Raw genomic sequence first — 17112 nt, forward strand, 5'->3', positions numbered from 1 at the left:
GACCAAGTTGCAGCACGACACGACAGTGCGCCGATTTACGGCAGCAGGATGGCCGGTTTGTGAGCGGTAACCGCAGCGGTAGCGGAGCGGAGCCGGGCCGGGCCCGGAGACTGCCAGAATTTTCTGTTTTTATCCCGAAGAAAGGTAAAGCTACAGGGCTGAATGTGCGGACTGGACACCATGACCGAGACACAAAAAGTTGCACACACTCTGCGGGTCAGGCAGCATCTGTGGAAAGAGAAACAGAGTTAACGTTTCAGGCAGTCGACATTTCGTCAGAACTGGCAAAAGTGGCGAGATGTAACCGGTTCCAAACAGTAGGATTCTGAGTGGGGATTGACAGGGTGGATGCTGAGGGGTTTCTACCCCTAGCTGGACCGTCTAGAACTTGGGGGCATAAACTCAGGATAAGGGGCTGGCCATTTAAGACTGAGATGAGGAGGAATTTCTTGGCTCGCAGGTTTGTGAATTTTTCAAATTCTCTACCCCAAAGGGCTGTGGATGCTGAGTTGTTGAGTATTTTCAAGGCCGAGATACATTTTTGGATTCTAATGGAAATCAAGGGATATGGGGATCAGGCTGGAAAGTTAAGTTGAGGGTGAAGATCAGCCGCGATCTTATTGAATGGCAGAGCAGGCTCGAGGGGCAGTATCATAGAATCATAGAAATTTACAGCGCGGAAGGAGGCTGTTTTGGCCCATCCTGTCCACGCCGGCTGACTAAGCTATCCAGCCTAATCCCACTTTCCAGTTCTTGGTCCGTAGCCCTGTAGTTTACGACATTTTAAGTGCACATCCAAGTATTTTTTTAAATGTGGTGAGTGTTTCTGCCTCTACCACCCTTTCAGGCAGTGAGTTCCAGACGCCCACCACTCTGGGTAAATATATTTCGTCTCATATCTCTTCTCTATCTCCCCCAATTACTTTAAATATATGTCCCCTGGTAGTTGACCCCTCTGCCAAGTGAAACAGGTCCTTCCTTCCTATCCACTCTATCTAGGCCCCTCATAATTTTATACACCTCAATCAGGTCTTCCCTCAGTCTCCTCTGTTCCAAATTTACGGCAGCAAGAAAACAGACCCAGCATCTACAATCTTTCCTCATAGCCAAAATTCTCCAGTCCAGGCACCATTCTTGTAAATCTCTGCATCCTTTCCAGTGCAATCACATCTTTCCTGTAATGTGGTGACCAGAACTGCACACAGTACTCTAGCTGTGGCCTAACTAGTGTTTTATACAGTTCAAGCATAACCTCTTTGCTCTTGTATTCCATCCCTTGACTAATAAAGGCAAGTATTCCATATGCCTTCTTAACCACCTTATCTACCTGGCTGCTACCTTCAGGGATCTGTGGACCTGCACTCCAAGGTCCCTTTGTACCTATTTTCAGTGTTGTACCATTTAATATGTATTTCTTTGCCTTGTTAGACCTCCCCAAATGCATTACCTCACACTTAATCTGGATTGAATTCCATTTGCCACTTTTCTGCCCACCTGACCAGTACATTGGTATCTTCCTGCAGTCTTCAGCGTTGTTCTTCAATAGGTCCGTATGGCCTACTGCTCCTAATTCTTATGTTCTTAAGTGCAAAGGCCAGGAAAGGGGGAGGAAAGAACAAGAGGAGAGGTCTATGATAGGGTGGAAGGCAGGAGAGATTGAATGTCAAAGGGGATGATGGTGCAAGATAAAGGGGCTGGTAATGGGACAGATAAAGTATCAAAATATTGGTCTAGAGGAGTTGTAAATGGCACTCTGGTCCACTCCTCAATAACCCGAACACCCATTCTCATGCCACCTTCCTGTGCAAGCACAGGAGATGCAACACCTGCAGTTTCATGTCCTATCTTCCTACTGTCCAGGATCCCAAACACTCCTTCCAGGTGAAACAGTGACTTACTTGAACTTCTTTCAATTCAATATACTGTATTCGCTGCTCACTGTGCAGTCTCCTCTACACTGGGGAGACCAAACGCAGATTGGATGATCACTTTGTTAAACATGATCCTGAGCTTCCGGTCGTCTGTCATTTTAATTCTCCGCCCCATTCCCACTCTGACCTTCCATTTTTGGCCTCCTATACTGTTCGAATGAAACTCAACGGAAGCTGAAGGAACTTTTGTTTAGGCACTTTACTGCCTTCCAGACTCAACATTGAGTTCAATGGTTTCAGGCCATAACCTCTGCTCCCATTTATTTCAGACAGCAGGTGCTGGTAATGATTCTGCTGTTGCCATTTACAGCTCTTCTAGAACAATCTTTTGTTTCACTTGTCCCATTACTGCTCCCTTTTTTCATTTAATCACTCTTGCCTTTCAGCCTATCAGACTTTCCCTTTTTGTTTTTTCATCCTCACCCCCCTTTCCGTGCCTCTACGTGCTTAAAACCGGTTTCATCTTTAACTTTTGTCAGTTCTGACAAATAGTCGATGATTTGAAACGTTAACTCTGTTTCAGTCTCAGCAGGTCAGGCAGCATCTGTGGAATATTTCCAACATTTTCTGTTTTTGTTTCAAATTTCCAGCATTGGCAGTATTGTCCTATTATTTTAGCGATAGCCGTAGCTCAGCCATAAGGTGGTGGGTTCCACTCCCACTCCAAAGACTTGAGTACAATTTTTTTTAAATTTCATTCACTGAATGTGAGTGCCGCTGGCAAGGCCAACATTTATTGTCCATTCCTAATTGCCCTTGAGAAAGTAGGACCTCAAAAATAGTAATCTCAGGATTGCTACCAGTGCCACGTGCTAGTCAGAGTAGGAATCGCAGGATAGCTCAGATGAATACGTGGCTTGGGCAGTGGTGCAGAAGGGAGGGATTCAAATTCCTGGGGCATTGGAACCGGTTCTGGCGGAGGTGGAACCGGTTCTGGCGGAGGTGGGACCAGTACAAACCGGACGGTCTGCACCTGGGCAGGACCGGAACCAATGTCCTAGGGGGAGCGTTTGCTAGTGCTGTTGGGGAGGAGTTAAACTAATATGGCAGGGGGATGGGAACCTATGCAGGGAGACAGAGGGAAATAAAATGGAGTCAGAAGCAAAAGATAGAAAGGAGAATAGTAAAAGTGGAGGGCAGAGAAACCCAAGACAAAAAAAATAAAGGGCCACATTACAGCAAAATTCTAAAGGGGCAAAGGGTGTTAAAAAGACAAGCCTGAAGGCTCTGTGCCTCAATGCGAGGAGTATTCGGAATAAGGTGGACGAATTAACTGCGCAGATAGCAGTTAATGGATATGATGAGATTGGCATCACGGAGACATGGCTCCAAGGCTGGGAACTCAACATCCAGGGGTATTCAGCATTTAGGAAGGATAGACAGAAAGGAAAAGGAGGTGGGGTGGTATTGCTGGTTAAAGAGGAAATTAATGCAATAGTAAGGAAGGACATTAGCTTGGATGATGTGGAATCAGTATGGGTGGAGCTACGGAATACCAAAGGGCATAAAACGCGAGTGGTCGTTGTGTACAGGCCATCAAATAGTAGTAGTGAGGTTGGGGACAGCATCGAACGAGAAATAAGGGATGTGTGCAATAAAGGTACGGCAGTAATCATGGACGATTTTAATCTACTTATTGATTGGGCTAACCTAACTGGTGGTAATGCGGTAGAGGAGGATTTCCTGGAGTGTATTTGGGATGGTTTTTTAGACCAATATGTCGAGGAACCAACCAGAGAGCTGGCCATCCGAAACTGGGTGATGTGTAATGATAAGGGACTAATTAGCAATCTTGTTGTGCTAGGCCCCTTGGGGAAGAGTGACCATAACATGGTAGAATTCTTTATTAAGATGGAGAGTGACACAGTTAATTCAGAAATGAGGATCCTGAACTTAAGGAAAGGTAACTTTGACGGTATGAGGGGTGAATTGGCTAGAATAGACTGGCAAATGATACTTAAAGGGTTGACGGTGAATAGGCAATGGCAAACCTTTAAAGATCATATGGATGAACTTCAACAATTGTACATCCCTGTCTGGAGTAAAAATAAAACAGGGAAGGTGGCTCAACCGTGGCTAACAAGGGAAATTAAGGATAGAGTTAAATCCAAGGAAGAGACATATAAATTAGCCAGAAAAAGCAGCAAACCTGAGGACTGGGAGAAATTTAGAATTCAGCAGAGGAGGACAAAGGGTTTAATTAAGAGGGGGAAAATAGAGTACGAGAGGAAGCTTGCCGGGAACATAAACACTGACTGCAAAAGCTTCTATAGATATATGAAGAGAAAAAGATTAGCGAAGACAAACGTAGGTCCCTTGCAGTCGGATTTGGGTGAATTTATAATGGGGAACAAAGAAATGGCAGACCAATTGAACAAATACTTTGGTTCTGCCTTCATGAAGGAATACACAAATTACCTTCCGGATGTATTAGGGGACCGAGGATCTAGTGAGAAGGAGGAATTGAAGGATATCCTTATTCGGCGGGAAATTGTGTTAGGGAAATTGATGGAATTGAAGGCCGATAGATCCCCGGGGCCTGATAGTCTACATCCCAGAGTACTTAAGGAAGTGGCCCAAGAAATAGTGGATGCATTGGTGATCATTTTCCAACAGTCTATCGACTCTGGATCGGTTCCTATGGACTGAAGGGTAGCTAATGTAACACCACCATTTAAAAAAGGAGGGAGAGAGAAAACGGGTAATTATAGACCAGTTAGCCTGATATCAGTAGTGGGGAAAATGTTGAAATCAGTCATTAAGGATGAAATAGCAGCGCATTTGGAAAGCAGTGACAGGATTGGGTCCAAGTCAGCATGGATTTATGAAAGGGAAATCATGCTTGACAGATTTTTTGAGGATGTAACTAGGAGAGTAGACAAGGGAGAACCAGTGGATGTGGTGTATTTGGACTTTCAAAAAGCTTTTGACAAGGTCCCACACAAGAGATTGGTGTGCAAAATCAAAGCACATGGTATTGGAGGTAATGTACTGACATGGATAGAGAACTGGTTGGCAGACAGGAAGCAGAGAGTCGGGATAAACGGGTCCTTTTCAGAATGGCAGGAAGTGACTAGTGGAGTGCCACAGGGCTCAGTGCTGGGACCCCAGCTCTTTACATTATACATTAATGATTTAGATGGGAATTGAGTGTAATATCTCCAAGTTTGAGGACGCTAAGAGGCTGCAGGGTGACTTGGACAGGTTAGGCAAGTGGGCAAATACATGGCAGATGCAGTATAATGTGGATAAATGTGAAGTTATCCACTTTGGGGACAAAAACACAAAGGCAGAATATTATCTGAATGGTGGCAGATTAGGAAAAGGGGAGGTGCAGCGAGACCTGGGTGTCATGGTTCATCAGTCATTGAAGGTTGGCATGCAGGTACAGCAGGCGGTGACGAAGGCAAATGGTATGTTGGCCTACATAGCTAGGGGATTTGAGTATCGGAGCAGGGAAGTCTTACTGCAGTTGTACAGGGCCTTGGTGAGGCCTCACCTGGAATATTGTGTTCAGTTTTGGTCTCCTAATCTGAGGAGGGATATTCTTGCTATTGAGGGAGTGCAGCAAAGGTTCACCAGACTGATTCCCGGGATAGTTGGACTGACATATGAGGAGAGACTGGATCAACTGGGCCTTTATACACTGGAGTTTAGAAGGATGAGAGGGGATCTCATAGAAACATATAAGATTCTGACGGGATTGGACAGGTTGGATGCGGGAAGAATGTTCCCGATGTTGGGGAAGTCCCGAACCAGGGGACACAGTCTTAGGATAAGGGGTAAGCCATTAGGATGAGGAGAAACTTCTTCACTCAGAGTTGTTAACCTGTGGAATTCCCTGTTGCAGAGTGTTGCTGATGCCAGTTCATTGGATATATTCAAGAAGGAGTTAGATATGGCCCTTATGCTTAAAGGGATCAAGGGTATGGAGAGAAAGCAGGAAAGGAGTACTGAGGAAATGATCAGCCATGATCTCATTGAATGGTGGTGCAGGCTCGAAGGGCCAAGGGCCGAATGGTCTACTCCTGCATCTATTTTCTATGTTTCTATGAGCCGCCGCGTTGAACTGCTGCAGTCTCTGTGGTGAAGGTTCTCCCACAGCAATGTTCCTGTTAAGCTGTGGCTGCGCAATGGCCTGGAAATCCCTCAAGGTCGGCTCACCAGCTTTTTAATGGAAAAATTGTGCATGCACGGTAATTTGAATATGCTGTGCAGCCGTTAAAGGGGCCGCGCATCCATAAATTAAAGGGGACATTCTCCCACAATGCTGTTAGGGAGGGAGTTCCAGGATTTTGAACAGGGACGATGAAGGAACGGAGATATATTCGAAAGTAAGGATGGTGTGCGACTTGGAGGGAAAAATGGAGGTGGTGGTTCTCCTATGTACCTGCTGCCCGTGTCCTAGGTGATAGAAGTCGTGGGTTTGGGAGGTGCTATCCAAGAAGCTTTGGCAAGTTGCTGCAGTGCATCTTGTAGATGGTACAGACTGCAGCCACGGTGCTCCGGTGGTGGAGGAGGGAGTGAATGTTTAAGGTGGTGGATGGGGTGCCAATCAAATGGACTGCTTTGTCCTGGATGAATTTGCGCTTCTTGACTGTTATTGGAGCTGTACTCATCCAGGCAAATGGAGAGTATTCCATCACACTCCTGACTTGTGCCTTGCAGTTGGTGGAAAGGCTTTGGGGAGTCAGGAGGGAGTCACTTGCCACAGAATACCCAGCTCTTGTTGCCACTGTATTTATGTGGCTGGTCCAGTTAAGTAATGCTGACCCCCAGGATGTTGATGTAGTTGGTATCAACAATGGTAATGCCATTGAATGTCAAGGGGAATGGTTCGACTTTCTCTTCTTGGAGATAGTCATTGTCTGGAACTTGTTTGGTGTGAATGTGACTTGCTACTTATTAGCCGAAGCCTGACTGTTTTCCAGGTCTTGCTGCATGTGGGCATAGATTGCTTTATTATGGGATGGAATTCTCTACCCCAAAGGGCTGTGAATGCTGAATCATTTGAAGACCAGGCCCTCAAAACTGCCACCAAGCTCATGGTCTACAGGGCTGTAGTAATGCCCGCACTTGTATAATTTGTGGTCTTAATGCCCCAAAAAAAAAAACACAAAAAAAGCAAAAAAGAGCATTTAAACTGTTTGGAGTGTTCCCCCCCTTTAATAAGGGGGCACTTGATTTAATTATTTTTGTTTTGCAACAAAAGAGTTGTAGTAATGCCCACCCTCCTGTATGGCTCAGAGACATGGACCATGTACAGTAGACACCTCAAGTTGCTGGAGAAATACCACCAACAATGTCTCTGCAAGATCCTACAAATCCCCTGGGAGGACAGACGCATCAACATCAGTGTCCTCATCCAGGCCAACATCCCCAGCATTGAAGCACTGACCACACTTGATCAACTCTGCTGAGCAGGCCACATTGTCCGCATGCCAGACTCGAGACTCCCAAAGCAAGCGCTCTACTCTGAACTCCTTCACGGAGTTTACCCTTGATTCCCATTGACTTTAATTTTACTAGGGCTCCTTGATGCCACACTTGGTCAAATACTGCCTTGATGTCAAGGGCAGTCACTCTCACCTCACCTCTCGAATTCAGCTCTTTTGTTCATGTTTGGACGAAGACTGCATTGAGATCTGAGTCCAAGTGGTCTTGGCGGTACCCAAACTAAGTGTCAGTGAGCAGGTTATTGGTGAGTAAGTGCCGCTTGATAGCACTGTAGATAACACCTTCCATCACTTTGCTGTTGATTGAGAGTAGACTGATCGGGTGGTAATTTACTGGTTTGGATGTGTCCTGCTTTTATAGACAGGACATACCTAGGCAATTTTCCACTTTATCAGGTAGGTGTCAGTGTTTTAGTTGTACTGGAACAGCATGGTGAGACGTGCAGCTTGTTCTGGAGCACAAGTGTTCAGCACTGCAGCCGGGATGTTGCCGGGTCCCATAGCCTTTGCTGTATCCAGTGCGCTCAGCCATTTCTTGATATCACGTGGAGTGAATTGAATTGGCTGAAGACTGGCTTCTGTGATGGTGGGGACCTCAGGAGGAGGTTGATATGGATCATCTACTCAGCATTTCTGGCTGAAGATTACATAAGAAATAGGAACAGGAGTAGGCCGTTTGACCCCTCAAGCCTGCTCTGCCATTTAATAAGATCATGGCTGATCTGATCATGGACTCAGCTCCACTTCCCTACCTGCTCCCCATAACCCTTTATTCCCTTATCGCTCAAAAATTTGTCTACATCTCTGTCTTAAATATATTCAGTGACCCAGCCTCCACAGCTCTCTGGGGCAGAGAATTGCACAGATTTGCAACCCTCTGAGAGAAGAAATTCCTCCTCATCTCAGTTTTAAATGGGCGGCCCCTTATTCTGAGACTATGCCCCCTAGTTTTAGTTTCCCCTGTGAGTGGAAATATCCTCTCTGCATCCACCTTGTCGAGCCCCCTCATTATCTTATATGTTTCGATAAGATCACCTCTCATTCTTCTGAACTCCAATGAGTATAGGCTCAACCTATCTTTATAAGTCAACCCCCTCATCTCCATGATCAGATTGTTGCAAACACTTCAGCTTGCCTTTTGCATCCGTGCTGTGGTCCGCTATCATTGCAGGTGGGGAGATTCATGGTGCCGCCTCCTCCCGTTAGTTGTTTAATTGGCGTCCACCATTCATGACTGGATGTGGCAGGACTGCAGAGCTTTGATCTGATATGTTGGTTGTGGGATTGCGTTGCTCTCTATGCTGCTTCTGCTGTCTATCATGCATGTTGGCTGACACCAGTAAAGTACTGAGCAGTTGCTGCACTGTCGGAGGTGCCGTCTTTCGGCTAAGACATTAAAATGAGATCCTGGCTGCCCCCTCAAGTGGACAAAAAAGATCCCATGGCACTATTACGAGGAAGAGCAGCGGAGTTCTCCTGTGTTCTTACCAATATTTAAGGCTGCATATAGTGACACGACTATTCCTGGCTAGAATGGAAATAATTGGTTAATTCCCCTGTCAATAATGCCTGATGAACGCACTTTTGTCAGTGACTGGGATTGATTTTACACACATAATTTGTTTGTAACTATCCTCCACTGGGAGATATTTCAGCAGTTTTGGTCAAGAGTTCGGTTTGCTGTATTTTGCAGAAAATCTTTTAAAATAGACTCTGTATACTGTTTGCTGATCTTCACTGACATGTCAAGCCCCACCTCCAACTCAGTGGTATCCATAGATTCTCTGAATATGGATCCCTCAACCACCACCTAAAACAGGAGACTGTGAGACTCCCTGCTCTTCTCTGGGGTTTGGACACATGACATTCTGAGTCCGATACAACAATGCGACCAACTAAGACAAATGAACAATTCATGTTTCGCTGTTTCTATAACATATACAGAATGTAAAATTTAGTGATTCTATATGGTAATGGTAAATGGCATGGAAATGGAATGGTTGTAAAGCTGTTAGAAAATAGCAATTTCCCAGTGACTACAGCAGTACAATTGACATCCACAAGATTTAAAATACAGGCTGGGTGGTGCTGACATAATGTGAACAATTGAAAATACACACAAAGCACTTCTTGCTGCAGTAGTGTCCTTTCAGTACCACACAGTGGAATTTCACTCTGAAATGTTTCACCCTCTAATTTAATGGATATATGCACCACTGGGTTGCCCCTGAACAATAGATCAGGAAAGCCCAATTCAATCTTCAGTCAGTGTTGTGATATTTGATCTTAGTTGGTGCAACAGTGTGGATACTATAGTTGCCCTCAGTCTCCCAGGTTAGGTTAGGAAACATCAGCCTGGGTTCCCACACCCAATTGTTATCTCCTAACTTCAGCTTGAATGTGCCTGTGTGGATGACGGGTAAGGACAGAATCAGGCTTGGCTGTGATGCCTCCATTGTCGAGTAACTTGCTGTCACATGTGGAATGGTCCCTTGAATGAGCTACTGGAGGGTTGTCTGTGCCTTCAGAGGGGAAATAACATGGATTATTATTATTGATGATTTTACAATAAACTAGAATGACAGACTAACTGGATTCTACTGATTCTCAGTTTCACAGATTTATACATTTATAATTGCAGGTTCTGATTTTCATCTGTTCGGAATTACAGGAAGTTTCTTAAAATGGAAAATTACCAGAAAACAAAAATAACAGAACTGGCTTGTCCGCAGCCAATCAACAATCTTCCAAAAGATATTATTGAAATGAAAGTGAAGGAAGGCAGCAAAATAAGGAATCTCATGGGATACGCTATCGGAAAGATGGAATCAGCCAGTACCAGAGAAATCCTTTTCACTGGCACTGGGAAAGCAGTCAGCAAAGCAATCACGTGTGTGGAAATCATGAAGAGAAGATTAAAAGGCCTCCATCAAATTACCAAACTGTTTTATAAGCAAGTTGAGGAACTCTGGGAGCCCATTGTAGCTGAGGCAGGGTTAGATAGTTTAACTGTAAAAAGAAACCTTCCTGCCATTTGCGTTCTGTTGTCCAAAGACGTTCTGCATACAAATGAGCCAGGTTACCAGGCTCCTGGGTCCTTTGATGCTTTGTGGATACATTCTTTAAAAGAGGAGGCACTGGCTCAAAGGAAAAAAAGACAAGGAGAAGGGATGGGCAAAGGGGCCAAACATCCTGGATCTGGAAGAGGAGAAAGACCAAAGAAATCCAGAAGTTGAGGGTGAAAATATAATAATCAAGCATTCGAGAAATGTTACTGTTTAATGCTTATACTGTAACTTTTTTCAAATTAAAATCTCACCAAGTAGCTTCTTCTGTTTTGCCGCCCACTATAATTTTATTCCTTCCTTTTATGAAGACAATGGCCCAGAATTTGCAGACAGCATCGAAGCAGTGGCGATCACCGGCTGACTTCAAAGAAAGCTGTCTGCAGAGATCTCCCAATCTCTGTGGCAAAATCTTTAGCTTTCTCTATGTTAATTTGATTGTGTTAATTTGATTGTAACGTTGTTTACAGGGGATCTCCAGCATACAGCAGTAGTGATGTCATCAAGCTGTCTAAGCAGCCAATCACATTGAAGAATTCTCACCGGCAGAAAACCAGGAAATAAAAAGCAGCTTTATCATTTACTTTTTAAAACATTTTACAAAGAGCAAGATAAAGATTGGGACATACACATGGTGTTAAGGTAGAAGCTGAAATATCTTAAACTTAAAAAAAATACTTTTTTAGTATTTTAAAAATCTAGTCTTCCTTATAATGGAGACACTTGATAAATATAAAATTTGTTTTTCAGGCCAGAACGATTGTTCAGTCAATACGCTGTTAAAAACCCAGTTACACATCTTTCAACAAAGCTTAAGTTTTAATGTTTTTTTTTAAATGGCGATATTAGAGCAGAAAAGGAAACGTTTTGTCAGTTCAACTGATTTCACTGGTTGTCGGCTACGGGGAGTTCCATAGCACAGCCTGTGGCGGAGCTGGGACTGACTGCAAATTCAGGTTTTCTGCGTTTATCTGTGCATGCGCTAAATCCTGAAGTTGTGGCCATTCAGAGAGGTAATGACTGCGAAGGCTGACAGATTTGCTGTCATTACCTCCATGAAATCGGATCATTATGTTCTTTCCAGTAGCTTCGTCCAAATGGTCATTCATGTATAAACTGAGTGACAGCAAGCTATTCAATCAGATTTTCACAATAAGTCCTGATCCTATCCTCCCCTGACATTCAGATACGGGAACGTTCGAGCATGATTCACTGAATAGCAATCAGGAATGCAAACCACCTTTGATTTCCCTCTTCCTACTGCATAACCCAGGACCAATGAGGTCAAGAGTAGCACCTCTACTGCTGGCCTGACTGAGATCATCAAACACAACAGAGATTAGAGAATAAACCTATAACCTTTCTGAGCTCTCTGGCTTAGTTGGATACTATGGAGTGAGTGTAGTTATCATCTGAGCCATTGGAGGAGCATTTGTTTAGGACAAATGTAGAGTTGCTGTTGCTGGGTATTTCACCATTCACTGAATTTTGCTGTACTTTGCCAGCTTGCTGTGATTGCAATAAATTGAAAGGCTGATGTTACCACATGTTATGCACTGGGATGAGTTGCAACTAAAGCTTTGATAGATCAATTGTTCCTTTACTTCAAAAGATAATAGCTACGAGTTATATACAGCAAAAGTATTCACTTTCATATGCAAATAAAGCAGCTCTTTGTATATGGTGGAGCCTTGCAAAAAATATGTACAAAATACCTCCCAATTCATTGAGTGTGAGCTTGAATTCATTGAAATGGTGTTTCTAACCATCTATTTGATTTAAATCATCGAAAATATTTTATTGGAATCAATCAGCATTTCGTCAGCAAATTCTTAAAGCTGCATTCCCAATAATTGTTTTTGACAATACATGCTTGCACCAAAGGATGTTTCAAAATGTGTGCATTTAATGCATTACATTCCTGTCACCGTTTACATTTTCTAATTTAAATTCAGATGCTGAACATCATGCTTTGATGATGTACTCTGCTCTTTCCTTACTGAATGTGAGCCAAGACTAGGGGAGGGAATATGAGCAGAGGTCAGTTCCATTTGTAACAAAACACTGCTCAGCATCTTGATTTTAAATGATAACATCTGCAGGACATAAGGCAACAAAACAACTGTTTTTGGCAGCTGTGTTAAATTCTAACATTTTGTCAGATGCAGTGATGAACGGGTAATGTGAGCACATTGCCGTTCTGTTTTTAATAGCCGTGGAAGTCTCTTGCACTGTGCCTTTCTATCCCAGGGTACTACCTGAATATTCATAGAATGGTTACAGCGCAGAAGGAGGCTGTTTGGCCCGTCGAGCCTGTGCTGGCTCTCTGCCCGACACTACAACCACTGTTGGGGAGCCTATAGACTACTACCACTAGTGTTTTGTGCTCCTTGTTTCTTAGCTCCACACAAATTGATTCTGTGTTTTGTTTTTCCGAGCCAAGATCCTTTCTCTACTGTCTTTATTCCCTCTTATTATTAGGGCTACCCTCCTCCATTTCCATTCTGCCTAACTCTTCTAAAAGTCAAATATCCTGGAATATTTAGTTCCCAACCTTGGTCACTCTGCAAACACGTCTCCGTAATGGCTATTAAATCAAATCCATTTATTTCTATCTGCGCTAGTAATTAATCTATTTTGTTGCGAATGCTTCATGCATTCAGATATTTCTATTTTCTATGTTTTCTATTTTTCCCTGATATCACTTTTTCTATTTTTCCCTGATGTCACTTTAATCATTAATGCCCTATTACCTTTATTAATCTTTCGGTCTCTCCTGACCCACTCTGCTTTTAAATTTACCATTTCCTGAATCCGCTCACTGCCCCTGGTCCCCACCTCATTAGTTTGAAGCCCTATCTACCACCATAGTTATTTGATTCGCCAGGACACTGGTCCCTGCCCGGTTTAAGTGGAGCCTGTCCCCATGGAATGGCTCCCTCTTTCCCCAGTACTGGTGCCATGAATTGAAATCCCTGCCTCCCACACCACTCTTTGGGCCACACATTTAACCTAATCTATTTGTCCCTATGCCAATTTGTGTGTGGCTCAGGTGACAATCCAGAGATTATTACCTGTGAGGTTCTGTGTTTTACTTTATTCCTTAGCTCTTCAAACTCTCAGCAGAACCTCATTCCGTTTTACTACATTAAAGTCTCTATATAATTGCAAGTACTTGAGGGAGAATTTCTTTAGCTAAAGTATAGACTTGTCTGTCCTGTAAGAGATAGGTTACTGTCTACTAGATCGGATTACTAGGTTATAGAATTCAACGTGGACCATTTCTACACCTCGGGAGCTTACTTGTCAACAAGGGCAGATGTTGACGGCCTTCACCGCCTTCACTATGCCAGTGCAGCCTTCGGTCACCTGAGGAAGAGAGTGTTTGAAGAACAGGACCTCAAACCTGGCACCAAGTTTATGGCCTACAAAGCAGTAGTCATACCCGCCCTCCTATATGGTTCAGAGACATGGACTATGTACAATAGGCACCTCAAAACACTGGAGAAGTACTACCAACGCTGCCTCCATAAGATCTTGCAAATCCATTGGCAGGATAGACGCACCAGCGTCTGTTCTCGCTCAGACCAACATCCCCAGCATCGAAGCATTGACCATGCTTGATTAGCTCCATTGGATGGGCCACATCATCTGCATGCCTGCCACGAGACTCCCAAAACAAGCGCTCTACTCGGAGCTTTGACACGGCAAGCAAGCCACGTGGGCAGAGGGAAACGTTTGAAGGGCACCCTCAAAGCTTCCTTGGAAAAAATGCAACACCCCACCGAATCCCTGGCCCAAGACCGCTTAAAGTGGAGGAAAAGCATCTGGGAAGGAGCTGAACACCTCAAGTCTCTTTACCGGGAGCAAGCTGAAGCCTAGCATGAACAGCGGAAGGAGTGCATGGCAACCCTAGCACCCACTCGTTCCTTCAACCACCGTCTGCCCCATCTGTGACAGAGAATGTAGGTCCTTCATTGGACTCCTTTTTTAGTGTGGAAGCAAGTCATCCTCGCCTCCAAGGGACTGCCTAAGAAAAAGTAGACTAGGTTATAAAGTATGTAGCAGAGGGGCAGACTTGCATCATTTTGTATTTTGATGTTACAAGGAGCAGTGGAGAATTGATCCACTCAGTGGAAAAATATATCTTGGGTAAAATAGCCTAGTTTATTAGTTTAAATTTGGACTTGCTTCACTGGAGTGCTTTTCAATCTGCCCTCTAAAAGATAGTAGAATGCATGTGGTGACATGTGCCGGATCACAGTAAGCAGTGCATATATTGAGGGGTCTTGATATGATCCCTGGGTCATGCTATTGTTTGAATAGATATTGGGCAGTAATGGTGCTCCCTTTATCTTAGGGATACAGGGAATGACCGGTGGTGCTGAACCTTAGGAAATATCTAATTACATTTTTGATCAGTAATTTATTGAGTGGTTAATTTGGACAAAAGGCCAAAGTAATATGAAGCCCCCAGTAGAAGCAATACATTGTTTGCTGTGCATCAAATTTTCACAAAGGAATTCAAGGATTTGTCAAACCTCTGGTAATGGAAGTGGAGTGTCTAAAGTGGGAATACAAAGAATAAAAGACTTTTGAAAGCAGCACCCCACGTGATGCAGTATTTGCACTGAGCTGGCTGAGAGAGAATTAGGGGCACCACAATTGCCCCAAGCTGGAGAAGGTAATAAACTCACTTCTCATTCCGACTACTGATCACAGTTCAGTGATCTCTACTATAAGAAGCACAAGTATGGGCATGGACAGGATCAGATTTTGCAGTGATGCCTTCCATCACCCTGTCGATGAAAAGGTTGGGGGTATCAGGTAAGACAGAATTTAGAAATCTAAAGAGCGGAGTCAAGACAATGGAGCAATGCAGCAATTTGGCCAAAGATAAGCAGAGTGTGATAGGAAGGAAGAGAGGCCTAGAAAGTGGAACCTTTAGCACCGACTGGTAAAGCCAGTTGTGAAGGAAAAATGGTGGCCGTCTCATGACTGCCCACTTCCGGCGCTGAATTCAACGGCCACCATATTGGGACGGTTGGCAGCCCTGCCACTGCTTGTGCTTGCCTCAAATATTTTGATGATCAAGAATGCTGAATTGATGCATGCTGAGCAAAACTGAACACAATATTCAAGGTGTGGCCTCACAAAGGCCCTGTACAACTTCACTAAGACCTCCCTGCTCCTATACTCAAATCCTCGCGCTATGAAGGCCTACATGCCATTTGCAGTCTTCACCGCCTGCTGTACCTGCATGCCAACTTTCAATGACTGATGTACCATGACACCCAGGTCTCGTGGCACCACCCATTTTCCTAATTTGTAACATAGAAATATAGAAAATAGGTGCAGGAGTAGGCCATTCGGCCCTTTGAGCCTGCACCGCCATTCAATAAGATCATGGCTGATCATTCACCTCCAATACCCCTTTCCATGCAGGTACAGTAGGTGGTGAAGAAGGCAAACGGTATGTTGGCCTTCATAGCTAGGGGATTTGAGTACAGCAGCAGGGAGGTCTTACTGCAGTTGTACAGGGCCTTAGTGAGACTTCACCTGGAATATTGTGTTCAGTTTTGGTCTCCTAATCTGAGGATGGACATTCTTGCTATTGAGAGAGTGCAGCGAAGGTTCACCAGACCGGATATAAAAGGGGTCAGAGGGTCAAGTACGGGGGAGGAACTGAGGGAAATCCTTATTAGTTGGGAAATTGTGTTGGGGAAATTGATGGGATTGAAGGCCGATAAATCCCCAGGGCCTGATGGACTGCATCCCAGAGTACTTAAGGAGATGGCCTTGGAAATAGCGGATGCATTGACAATCATTTTCCAACATTCCATTGACTCTGGATCAGTTCCTATCGAGTGGAGGGTAGCCAATGTAACCCCACTTTTTAAAAAAGGAGGGAGAGAGAAAACGGATTTATAGACCAGTCAGCCTGACATCGGTAGTGGCTAAAATGATGGAATCAATTATTAAGGATGTCATAGCAGCGTATTTGGAAAGAGGTGACATGATAGGTCCAATTCAGCATGGATTTGTGAAAGGGAAATCATGCTTGACAAATCTTCTGGAATTTTTTGGGGATGTTTCCAGTAGAGTGGACAAGGGAGAACCAGTTGATGTGGTATATTTGGACTTTCAGAAAGCTTTTGACAAGGTCCCACACAAGAGATTAATGTGCAAAGTTAAAGCACATGGGATTGGGGGTAGTGTGCTGACATGGATTGAGAACTGGTTGTCAGACAGGAAGCAAAGAGTAGGAGTAAATGGGTACTTTTCAGAATGGCAGGCGGTGACTAGTGGGGTACCGCAAGGTTCTGTGCTGGGGCCCCAGCTGTTTACATTGTACATTAATGATTTGGATGAGGGGATTAAATGTAGTATCTCCAAATTTGCGGATGACACTAAGTTGGGTGGCAGTGTGAGCTGCGAAGAGGATGCTATGAGGCTGCAGAGCGACTTGGATAGGTTAGGTGAGTGGGCAAATGCATGGCAGATGAAGTATAATGTGGATAAATGTGAGGTTGTTCACTTTGGTGGTAAAAACAGAGAGACAGACTATTATCTGAATGGTGACAGATTAGGAAAAGGGGAGGTGCAACTAGATCTGGGTGTCATGGTACATCAGTCATTGAAGGTTGGCATGCAGGTACA

General features: G+C 44.2%; 1 protein-coding gene across 2 annotated transcripts; it reads left to right on the forward strand.

Moving 5' to 3' along the window:
• The first annotated feature begins 21 nt into the window (after positions 1 to 21).
• On the forward strand, positions 22 to 10712 carry rpp25l (ribonuclease P/MRP 25 subunit-like). Of its 2 annotated transcripts, none has more exons than XM_070862433.1 (2): positions 22 to 144; positions 10029 to 10712. In XM_070862433.1, exon 2 carries the CDS (start codon positions 10072 to 10074, stop codon positions 10621 to 10623), a length of 552 nt encoding a protein of 183 aa, XP_070718534.1. In that variant the 5' UTR covers positions 22 to 144; positions 10029 to 10071; the 3' UTR covers positions 10624 to 10712. The 2 variants fall into 2 exon arrangements, with proteins under 2 accessions (XP_070718534.1, XP_070718537.1); XM_070862436.1 differs by having other exon boundaries at positions 10059 to 10712.
• The last annotated feature ends 6400 nt before the right edge of the window (positions 10713 to 17112 follow it).

Source organism: Pristiophorus japonicus, chromosome 2 (assembly GCF_044704955.1).
Source record: "Pristiophorus japonicus isolate sPriJap1 chromosome 2, sPriJap1.hap1, whole genome shotgun sequence".
Taxonomy (NCBI): Eukaryota; Metazoa; Chordata; class Chondrichthyes; family Pristiophoridae; genus Pristiophorus; species Pristiophorus japonicus.

Bases quoted from the DNA above. Each gene is read 5' to 3' on its own strand.
- rpp25l (XM_070862433.1), top strand. From the start codon at position 10,072: ATGGAAAATTACCAGAAAACAAAAATAACAGAACTGGCTTGTCCGCAG.